This window comes from Cotesia glomerata, linkage group LG1, assembly GCF_020080835.1.
Source record: "Cotesia glomerata isolate CgM1 linkage group LG1, MPM_Cglom_v2.3, whole genome shotgun sequence".
Taxonomy (NCBI): Eukaryota; Metazoa; Arthropoda; class Insecta; order Hymenoptera; family Braconidae; genus Cotesia; species Cotesia glomerata.
Window position 1 is genome coordinate 5,762,787 of NC_058158.1, and position 12,501 is coordinate 5,775,287.

General features: G+C 29.7%; 1 protein-coding gene across 1 annotated transcript; it reads left to right on the forward strand.

Moving 5' to 3' along the window:
• The first annotated feature begins 8,383 nt into the window (after positions 1 to 8,383).
• Positions 8,384 to 12,252, forward strand: LOC123264233. The gene is made up of 3 exons (XM_044727424.1): positions 8,384 to 8,544; positions 11,096 to 11,350; positions 11,814 to 12,252. Exons 1-3 carry the CDS (start codon positions 8,478 to 8,480, stop codon positions 12,053 to 12,055), a joined length of 564 nt encoding a protein of 187 aa, XP_044583359.1. The 5' UTR covers positions 8,384 to 8,477; the 3' UTR covers positions 12,056 to 12,252.
• Positions 12,253 to 12,501: the final 249 nt, after the last annotated feature.

Genomic DNA, 12,501 nt, shown 5'->3' on the forward strand with positions numbered 1-12,501 from the left:
ATTCGAATATAGTTTTAAGAATAAATAAAATAGCTGGAAGTATCTTATTTAAAAATCTTATTGTATTGTCACAACTTACGTTTATAAAGAATAAATAATACGAACAATAAGTACTTAAGGTTATTATTGAGTAACATAACTAGTAAGTTTGACGTTGTCTGGTTTTTTCGAGTTTAGTCCGCTTTATTTGGACTTCTTAAATAATATTAATTAACTTCCAGATAAATCTTGTATATGCTGGTATTTAATGGTCGTGATGTTTATTACTGGGCATGTAAATTAGCCTCAACAAATAACACAAATTAAGTAAATTTTCATCTATCAATTCATCAATAAAGAAAAACAGCTGGTAATTCACATCCGCCTTGAAGATAGTTTAGTTTAATTGATATTTTTTTTTTTATAATTTTTATGTAGATATTTATTTATTTCTGGATAATAAATAATAATTAATGATAAAAATTTATAGGCGGATGATTAGTATTTTAATCCAAATAAATAATGAAAAAAAAAAATAAATATATATATATATTAACAAGGTGAATAAATAAAGTTATTGAATTTGCGATGTCGGTCAAGGACGATTGATAAGCATTGTTAAAATCCTGATCGCTAAATGTTCTAAGTAATTTATTTTTGCATGTGTATGTGTCTTTTTTATGATAGCTGTGAATTGATTAGCAAGCATAGAGTGTCAAAAAGATGTGAGTGATTATAGTTTAAATTAATAGTAGAAGGAAAAATTTATTTACATTGAGATTGAGACGATCTGATTTATTAGAGTGAGTTATCTAGCGTGGGAATTATTAAATTTATTTTATGGAGGTTATTTATCACGGGTAATAAATTGGTGACATTGTCTGAGGCTGACTGATTAGAGTTTTATCTACGGGCTGTTATCTGTTTGTATCTACTATCAGTCTGCGGAATTAATTTAGTTGTCGTGTTGGCTAGATGGCGTAAGTGGTTTTGGTAAAGCGGCTGACTAGTCGGTACTTGATCTACTTATTATCTTTTTTTTCTATTTTATCAATGCAAGATATTATTAGGGGGTCAATAAATAATGTTTATGTTACGGCAATGAAGGAAATTTTTAAATACTTTGAAAGAAAGATTGAAAATTTTATCCCGGTATTTTTTTATTTAAAGCTACTAAATAATTTCAAGTTTTTTATTTCTTAATCCGAAAAACTTGAAAATGAATTATTGAAGAACCTAGAAAAAAAATTTTTAACTTTTTATGGTCGAAAATCGCAGTTAGAATAAAAATATTTGAATGATAAATATTTAAAAATTATTGTAAAAAATGAAAATCAAATTTTTTAATTAATTATCTCCTGAAAAGTGACAAAATTTCCATACAACTGTTTGATTAATAGTTAAAAACAAACGTCAAGAAAGCAATGTAACTGGAGGTTATTATGTAACTAATAATATAACTGTCTGTATGACTGTCTCATTTATACAGCCTCAGACATACGGGCATATGTCACTCCTTAGACACAAAAATATGAGTTGGATATTCATTATTCATAGAAAAAAAAAAAAAAAAAAAAAAAAAAAAAAAAAAAAAAAAAAATCTTACAACAAAGTTTTCTTTCCATAAAATAGAAAAATTTGATTATCGATAAAACTTCAGTTCTTTTATTATTTATCACCGCAATGATTATTTATTATTAAACTAAGAAAAAAACATTGTACCAATTTTCCAATTATGGTGTTCCTTAACCTCCGACCTTTATTTATCATTTTCAATTATTATTAAACCCACTAGCTTACTGAAAGGACTCTTCATTTAGAACTCTATTTAATGACACCTAATTCACGGTTTTATTATATTATACCAAAAAAATCTACTGTGACAAACTTTTTAAAACCTCTCAACTAAAAATGTTTTTCTACTCTCCAAAGAACTCGAACTTCTATAACTTAATTTTTTCCTCGAAAAAACCAATCGTACTCATTAGATCAATGTTGAGAGGTTTGCAATAAACACATTAAATTTTATTAAAATTTCTTATCAACTAAAAAAAGTTATCTTTTAAATATTTACGTTTCGGTAACATAGATCGACATTAAGAATCCATAAAACTGGAAATGGGTGTTTCGATACCACGAAATGTTAAATCTTCAAATAAGATAAGGTATTTATTGATATACCATAAATTAATCAATCGATAAAAAAAGTTTTGGGTAAGGTCTTTGGGTCATCGGTCCACATATTGTTGTTGTAAAAATTCGCTCACCGCTTTATTAAAGAATATCAACAATAAAGTACGTAATAATATTGTTATTATGTGATTCGGCAGAAGACAAAGTCGGGGTTTTCTCTAGATATTGAGATGGTTTTTCTTGGATGTACAGGAGCACTCGCCATTGGGTATTATTGTTATTTGGGTCGCGGCAATGTGGCGCCAAGCGTCTCGACGCTTGGATATCGCCCTTGTCTCTATCCCTCTCGAACCCGCCCTTTCCTTAGATGCAACCCGTCTGCGCTGTGCTCTCTCGCAGCTATCTCGCGGCAACAGCGCCTGTATTTTTATCATTGTCCCCTTTGTTATAAAATCTTATATTCTATTCCTTTGCCTTGTCTTGCTTTGCTTTACACTATATCGCTGAGCACACTTGAGTTCCCAGGATTTAAAATAATTTTTTTTTCATAATCTACACCGCATCTCTGCTTTTCCGATACAAACATTTCTTATTTATTATTATATACCAGCGAGGAAATTTTAAATTTCAAAGCCAATTCACACGGAAATTTTTAATCCCGGTTAAGTACAGTACATTGTTATAATTTCCTCTGCCCGTGCTTCTTATTTTCTACATACCTAATATAATACTATACTGGTTAATTTTATTGCCGACAATATTTTACATTTATATTTATATGGATGCATAAAATATAACGACAATACGACGTCTTAGATGCAATTTATCTTTTCTTAGGTGCAAATATTAAGTATTTCTGAATCGATGCCAAATATTTGTATGGTTCTGACGGGCCAATAGGGATTTTACTTGCTTCACTAAAATGGTAGTCGACCCTAATGTCTTGCCGATGCTGTCGTTAAAGATTTACTATTATTATTATTTTTTATTTATTTTTTTTTATTATTGTGGTGTTTCATATTTCAGTTGAATACATCTCTATAACATTACATTGTCTATAGATACTTTCATCATCTAGTTTTTTCTCTCGATGCATTAAATTTATTGTTTTTAAATCACATTTCCAGATCTTTAAATCCCACGCGAATATTCTTTTACTTCACAAAACAGTTAAGTTGTCAATAAAAAATTATTTACTAAATTATTTTCGACAAACTAAAATAAATTGTTGGTAAATATTTTCAAGTGTTCTATTTACAAGTTCTTGAAATAACTATGTAAAAACAAATATAGTAAACTTTTAAAATATACATTCACTTATTTTCTCTTAAATTCAAAAACAGTCAAAAAAAATTTTTTTGTAAATTTTTTACTTTAGTTTATAAATATCTCTTCAAATTAAAATAAAAACAATAATTTAGGAACGTCAATTTCCGAAGCGTTGCAGAAGTTTGAAGAGTGTAAAAAATGTGAAAATCAACTGCAGCTTTAATTCCAGCTTTCAAATCCTCATGACTCAATAAAAAACAAACAAAAAAAATTTTACATCATTCAGTTGTCATATAAACTATTGGAAAAATTTAAATCTCTAAAGCCACAAAAAAATTTAACTGCTAACAATGTTGAAGTTTCATGTTACGATATTGAAATAATTTTCTTCAATAGCTTATTTCTAGATTTTGTAAAAAAAAAAAAAAAACCCGATATTTAATACCCAAGATAAAAATTTTTAATTAGCCATTACTCCTTGCAGTTATGTCCTGTCGTAAAAAATTCAATTAATTTAATCAGCAGTAACTCTGGAGAGAAAAGTTGTTAAAATTATAAAAAGTAGAGGTCTGAGCAATTCGTCCAATTTAATAAAAATAAAAGGACAAATTTGTTAAATAATGAAAAATCACGTCAGAGAATATCTACAACACTAACTAAACGAGTCCAGCGCGTCGGCGCCCAATACCAGCGTCAATGGTCACGTTGGCGCCAGCCGGCATATCTACATCCACTTTTTCCCACCCTCACAAGCTGAGCGTCGTTACGCGTGATATCATCAAAACTATTACACCCATGAACCCATACATACATACATATATTTATGTATAAATGTATACGAATATAAACATGAGCATAAACCATTACCGATTTTATACATCGGAGCGCAGTAGGCTAAGGGATGAAAACTCTGAGTACCCGTTGCTACTCCCTATGTCCGCATGACATATGAGCACGCTGTACATCATTCAGTCGTATAACCCCCACTGATAGACCTCCAGCTGAAATAATAATCAAAATAATAATAAATATACATAAATTAAAAAAAAAATAACAATAACAATGCCGATCGCCATTCGATTTAGGTCGACAATTTTACTCGCGTTTGTCTATCCCTTCTCCTGCGCTTAGCTGTGGCTTTAACTTTGGCTTTGGCTTTTATTTGGCTTACATATTTTTTGGTCTCGCGGTGCGGAAGTCGAGGGGAGTACGGAATAAACCATCCCTCTGGCGATAAATCATCCTTTTCCTAATGGAATTACTTCTTCCAAGCCTGTTATCTTGAATCTGAAAAATGCATTTAACATTATGATAAAAATAACGACAAATGCGTCCGTAATCCAAATCCTAAATACAGTTGCTACTTAATATATTTAACAAATCAATTCGCTTTAATGGTAATATCGATAATTTATATTATATATTAGGTAAAATAAATATAATAATTCCAGTTGAATTTAAAATTACTGAGTGGAAAGCTTGCCAAAGTAACTCTCACGGTTTTTGGTTTGCTTTACCCTCGTTGACTCTGATACAGAGTGGATAAAGAGTCGTTTGGAGTGAGTAGTTTAGTTCGTTACACTCCAGATGTAATTGGTGCTTTTGAGCATGATGCGGGTTCACATAAACTTTATGAGTTAACTCAAATCAAACGGACATTTTTTATTATTTTTTAAATAATAAAGTTACACTCTATACTGTATAGTTTACTCTCACTTTAAAATTCGAAATTCGATTAATGGAAGTTAGAGAATTTTTTTTTTTTTAATTGAAATTACATTTGTGGTTAAATAAAAGCTTTTATTACGTTTAATTAATTAATTATTCACTGGAAAGCGACAATTTTAATTAATTATAAATAAACAAGCGAATTAATCTCACAAAAAGTGTGAACTCATAAAAAAATAACATTGTAAATAAAAATACCCGTATTAAAGATTTTTTCTTTATTTATAAAATGAATAGAGTTTGATGAGTAAACAAAAATAAAAATAGAAATAAAAAAGCAATTTTATTATGTCTAATTTAGCTGACGGTACACTTCCTACTGTGCCCGATGAATATTCAACTTTACTTAGTATATATAAGTAGGACTAATAAAAAAAAAAAAAAAAAGTGTTGAAGGCAGCAGCGGGGATGGAAAAAAATGGTCAGCTGTCAAGTTTGAATTTGAGTGGCTGACGGTGTGCGATAGCTGTACTGAAGGAAAGGTTGACGACAGCCGAGCAAGACGAGAGTCAATGAAAATTTTATGACCCCTGCAGCTGTTGTCCTCATTTCGCGCGTTTGTAAAACTTTAGATCGTTATTTAGGTATAATACGAGCCAAAGGAGGAAAGCCGCGGCGATCAACCCAGCTAGAAAGAGCCAGCACAATGATAAAAGGACAAACTAAAGGAGTTGTGGATGCCGACGAGTCCAAGACAAGCTGCGGTAATTTAATTTATCAACTAGCTTTCATACTAATGCTTTACACACATATATATCTGTAAAGAAAATATATAATACTTATCTACAAACCTAAAGTTTGAGAAAGAATTAAAATTTATTTAAAAATATTCCAAGCTAAAATTTTGAAAATTAAAAAAATTTATTAAAAGAGATTTAATATCAATTACGACTATACGCGATATCAAAAAGTGTTTTATTGTGAAGATACAGCAATTGATATTTTCGATATTTCAAAACTCCTCTCTAAATTCATTTATATGTAAAAATAAACAATAATTTAATTTAAATATTTATAAACAGACTTGCCGAAAACACATTTATATATTTATGAATAATTCAAGTGAGCAATTTTTAAATGAAACTTATACTCAGAACAAAATAAAATAATATTTATAGAGGTTGACTCTATTCCATTTGAAATTGCAACCATTTCCCAGGAACCGGTCACTAATGTCCCAACAATAATAAAGACTGGACTAGTTTAAAGAACAATTCGTTCCATACGAAATTGTATAGCCGGTACTAAAATACGTAACATGGATACGGTACAGTTTAAGTGACACAGAAAAGTCAATCGTAAAACAAAATATCTCATCGGCATTAAATATCAAGTGCTGCCATGCTAACTGCCCTCAGCAACCCTGCTTGGCAATCCTGTAATTAGTTATTGTCTCAATCCGACGACATGTGTGCTGACATGTATGTTATGGTCCAACTGCTGGACGTTCCGGCGCCGTGTTACCTATATTTTAATACTCTACTCTGACTAAATGCCATACATTATTTTATACAGAGCATTCAGAAAAAATAGGTAAAAATTAGCCTTTTAGACAGAAGCGGTATCTCTGAGTATATTAGAGCTTTTATTTCACCACTTAACTCTCCATTTCATCTCTTTGTCTCCTCAGATATATATATATATAATACATTATAGTCAGCATTACTTAAAAGTCTTTTGTTAAAACACTCGCGACCTTTTTTTATCCTCCTTCAGCCGATTCGCTCGTTTAATATCTACTATTTTATGAAAATAAAAAAAAATCTATTTTAAAAATCTAATTTCGTTTTTATTGGCTTTTAAGACTTCACTAGAACTGCCGAGTCATTTTGCAGTCAATATATAATAAAATAAAATAAAAAAAATTACAAACCGTATAAGGGCTGATACCCGACCTATAAACCTCGCAATAGAAGTATACTATGACATAAAAAATGAGGTTTGATATTTTATGTTGTGTTGTGTTAATTAAAGTTTAGAATATTTGAACTATCTAGTTTCAGTTGACGCCTCGTGCATCGAACTTCATACTTGTGGTTTGTAATTATTTGCACAGAATATAGTTACAAATTTTTTAGTAAATTAAGAAGTTTTTACTCTCAATAATTGTTCAGATTTTCCTTTAAAAAAAAAAAAAAAAAAAAAAACAGCATTAAGTTTTGATAAAATTGACGAACTTCAGAGAATACCTTTAGTTCGGTTATTTTTTTTCATGTAACATGTGGTCTCCATTGGAATTGTTTTATTATAGATATGTTAAGTACTTCTGTTTTGAACATGTGTCTCAAAAATTAAATTAAAAAGCATCAAATATATGGACTCTGTTATGCAATAGTGAGTTAAGTACATAGGATTTTCATAGCACTTAACACATTAATGCATAACAGTGTCCACATAGTTGACTCATTAAGAAAAATTCTGTATTGACTAATTAGGAATTTTTGATAAATATTTGTGCGTACGTAATTATTATATATAATGTAATATGACGACAGATATCGAAGTGGTGCCAGTAGATTTTGGAACATTAATTTTTATTCTGTTGCGTGAGCGTGAACACGCGTGTTAGCTCAAGCTGTGGAGTCACGAGACGGCGGAAGGCTTGTAAGAGCATCCGTAATAGACGAACCCGTGTAGTGTTGTGTCGAGGGATGTAGAAGGGGAGAAAATGTTTGATATATCGAAGCAGAGAGAAAACTAGGAGTACAGTAGTGTAATCGGAGAACGGATGGAGTGAAAATAAGTGATCTGTAAGTAATAAATATTGAGTGGGAAAGCGGGGAAATGAGGAAACTAGGGGAAAATTTTTGTGCGTCTACTACGCATAACATTCGTGTCTAGAAAAATAATATTAATACCAAAATTTTTTATTACATCTGAGTGTTGTGGTTTTATTTTTGAACTTTTTGAAGTAAATTCATATAAGAAAAAAAATGAAAATTTCTATTCGTTAATAAGATAAAATGCTACCTATGGAGTGAAACGAAAGAATTTTGAAACTAGAGTATAAAACACCGCGTAGTTTTTGCGCTTGGGATTGCAACAGTATAGCAATGACAACAGTCCCGATTTCTGTCCTCGTCAAACACATATTTCTGACTGTACTGTGAAATATTTATATAGACGTATTTATTTACATGAATACGTAAGTATAGAACAGTATCTCTCCCTTTTATTGAGTGTGTTGGCTCCCTTTCTCGGTGACTCGCTATCACGCTCGCGCTTCGTCAGCCCCTCGCCGACTGCTCGTCGACAAGACTCTTTTTGCCGCGCCACCACCGCGACGCCCACGAATATACGCCGTTCACCCTCCTTCGAACTCGGACGCTAGCTTCATAGTCGACTGTGAGAAATACACGAGGATAGACATGCAATCCAAATTTACACAAGTTCTTCTCAGTTTTGTGCTTGTGTTTACACTCGCCGTTTATTCAGGTGACTTGTTTTTAACTTTTTACATTTTTTTTTTTTTTGACATTTCTTTTTGGTGAATTTATTTATCTGTTTTATAAATTGTTTTATAGTGAATATTCATAATTTTACTTAATGGCTTTTCAATATTTGGTAAGGTAAAAGCCCCAATAGATGATCACGTACCAGTATATGATCACTCCATGTATTTGTATATCTATATTCACAAATATAAGTATACAAATACATGGAGTGATCATATACTGGTACATGATCATCTATTGGGGCTTTTACCTTACTGAAGTAAAATTATGATAATAATTTTTCGTGAAACATAAATTCTATCCACGAAAATTTAAACAATTAATTAGGCGCCTAGAAAATGATAGTTTTTTCTTTTTAAATAGATTGCTTGTTTCATTAAAACGAAATTAAATAACAAATTTGTGAAATTTAATTTGATGTATAAATTTGTACATTTAAAATGAGATTACCATAATTTTATTGATAGTTTAATTTTCCAAGTATAAATCTCATTTAAACAAAACTATAACTTAATTATAAAATTTTCTCTTCTACAAATAATTTTATCAACAAAATTTCATTGAAAAATGAAAAAGAAAAAAAATGTATTTTTTTTTTAATAAACAAAATTTGATGAAGAAAATAAATTACATCATAAATCAACCACAGTTTTGCATTAATGAACACTGTTGTGATTAATTAACTGTAATTAAACGTAAACAAAAATTACAAATTCAAATGACTGGAGAAAATAAAAGTAATAAATTATAATAATAATTAATAATAAAGTGAAGGAGATGGAGTATAACGACTAACGAACAGAAAAAGTGAGCGATAATAATATAGTTAGAAGTTCGTGATCCTCAGTAAGGGCTGCCAGTGCTTACTTGTATGGATTATTATCATTATCGATTAGTTTAACCCTCGTATCGCGTGGGCCTAATTTGACGGTTATAGGGCACGGGATGAGTAGCTGTTTCGACATCAACAACAGCCGGAGAAACGCACTCTTCTTTATATTCTCACTCACTAGAAGCTTACATCAACATCCCTTTGCATTAGCATGACAATAGAAAACTTTATTACAGTAAAGCCTACCTTGCATACATATTTCAAAACCATGGATAAATGTAAATTTAATTACCCATAACTTGAATAATGGTGTCACAAACTTACAAATTTATTTTAATTAATACACTAATTCTGCAACTCTAACAAAATAATCGATAATGATGATTAAAAAAAAGTATTCTATTCCTTTTGGGCTGTCCTTTGTTCAGTCGTTTTTTTTCGTTGACTTCAGCTAAAGCCGTGCTTATTTGACGTTCTTTAAAATAGACCGCTGTCAGAAGTAATTTAATGTTGTTGAATTGCCATGAACTTTAGGCAAGACAGTTTTAAGTACCCTTCTGTTCTGATCTATATGTACATCTATATAACACCGAAAATTGATTAAAACACTTGAATATTATGTAAACCACAATTGAATGATTGTGGTCTTCTCACACTATATGCTCTGTAATTATTGAGGTGAATTAATTTCCATTGACATTTAATGATCTTAGAATATAAATTAACAGAATTATTATTGACATCAACTATTATTGTTTTCATTAATATTTCAATTTGAGTTAAATTAAATACAAAATTGATTTTTATATTGACTTTAAATTCAAATAAATAAATTTTAAATATAGAAACTTAAAAATTTTTTTTCAATTCGAAGGTTAGTAGTATAATTAATGATTGTAAATATTAATTTTTAAAATGATGTCTAATAGTTATTGATCGATAGCTATTACTCGATAATGATTATTGATAATAATAATTATTTTTTTTTACTAGCAATCCGAACGTATTCTATCATGTAAAAATCGATATAATTTTTTTCTGTACTTACATTCATTAAAAAAAAAGATTCACATTACAGCTCTCTTGTTTCTCTCGGATAATTATATAGTAACACGAGTCGCTAATAAATTGTCGAGTAAAGCGTGGCCAACGAGATTTTATTATTTTTCTTTCTATGAAACAAGCACCGTAATTTTAATCACAATAATAACAGGGGTTAACTTATCAATCAGCCTATTTGATGATTATTTGATTATTTTATTGCATATAATCAATTACGTATATCTCTCGACATGATTAGTGTAATTATTATTATCATCATTGTTTGTACGACACGACCAGCAGAGTAAATATGTTTCAAACTCAATGAAATAATTCAACCCTATATTTTATCACTGCGACTGGAATATTATCAAATGTGACAATCAAATAGGCAGCGCATAAATATATCTTATTAATTGCTGATTGTTATCATCAATGAATTGATAACGAGTAATCACGCACGGTGACATAGTCACAGATAAATTTGTCGCTTATTATAATGCAAAATATTTCAATTTTAGCATCAAGTTAAGTTTTTACTCTTTTTATATTAAGTTTGTTTATTTTTTTTTATATTTATAATTTTATTTAAAATCTCTTCCGGGGATCATGTAAGGTTTCAGCCCAACACTCAATATCAGTTTATCCTTTTTTGTAGGAGAAGCCATAAAATGCTACGAATGCATAGCCGTAGGTTCGGGAACTAACGAGTGTAATGGTGACATTGTAGCTAAATCTGATGACAAAAACTACGTCGTCGACTGCGATTTATCAACGATGAAAGCATTTGAGTCAAAACTACAAAGTAATCCAACTATGACTGACATTTCAAATCTTTTTGCGGTTGACACGCCTAAAGAGCATCTATCGAAGACCAAAATGCCAATGTCTTGTCTTAAGATTCATCTCAAAGGTACATTTATTGATAAATGATCTTTCACTTTTTACTTGAATAACCACTAATTTTATAAAATTTTTGACAATAATGACTTTATATTTATCGTTGAATTTAAGTGATTTGGAAGATTATCAAAATTAATACATTTTTTTATAAGTTCATACAATTTTTTTTTTTAATTATCTATTGAATCTATTGACAAAAGTTTGTTGAAATAATTGTAAGTAATATAAAAATTTATTTTATTTAGAAAACTTTTTAAAATTAAAAAGAAAAAAAAATTAACTCAAAATAAAGAATTAAAAAATTTTTTCAATTTTATGGAAGAATCTTTTCATAAATTATAATATTTATGAATAAAGCTAAAATATAATTGACTAATTTTAAAAAGAAAAAATTTTCCAAATCTTAAAAATTCAATAGATAAATTTTTTTTAAATAAAAAAACAAAATATTGTTAAAATTATTTTTTTAACAGTCGGAGCGGAAAATGTGTTGGTCAGAACCTGCCAGACTGCTCCAACAGAGGCAGTAAAACCGTGTCAAGTGATGGAGGAAAAAGCTAAAAAAGATTATCGGAGCAGTGCGTCGGTATTATCATGTGACATTTGCGAAGGTGATAAATGCAACGGCTCTGGTACCCAGTCATCAGCGTTGATAGTGACGTTTATTTCTGTATTGGGCACACTTTCCATGGGCCTTTCCTACCTAATGGCGTAACGGATTATTTAGTTCGCAGCCTTTATTGTTCGCACTTACGTCCAATTACCATGGCTCGTATTTGGCTTTGTATATCTAATTGCTGGCATAATTTTCTCACAATGACGCCTTTGAACAGCCTAAGAAACCGACAAAAACAATAACAACAATTAAAAACAAGAACAGCAACAAAGAAAATATACTTAGTATAATAATAATAACAAATATACTTATAATTAAAAGAAATAAGTGCTTGCTTCGCTCCTCTATTTATTTATTTAAAATTATTTTCGTTAGTAAATAAAATGTCTGGTATTAATTAAGACATTATTTACATAATCCTGCGTCATAACAATCGTTTAATTCCCTCCTGAAAGTATATTTTAGTTTGAGTAAAAAAAGTCACCTGAACATTGCAATATAAATAAAAAATTTAATAATTATTTGTAATAAAATACATACTAGTC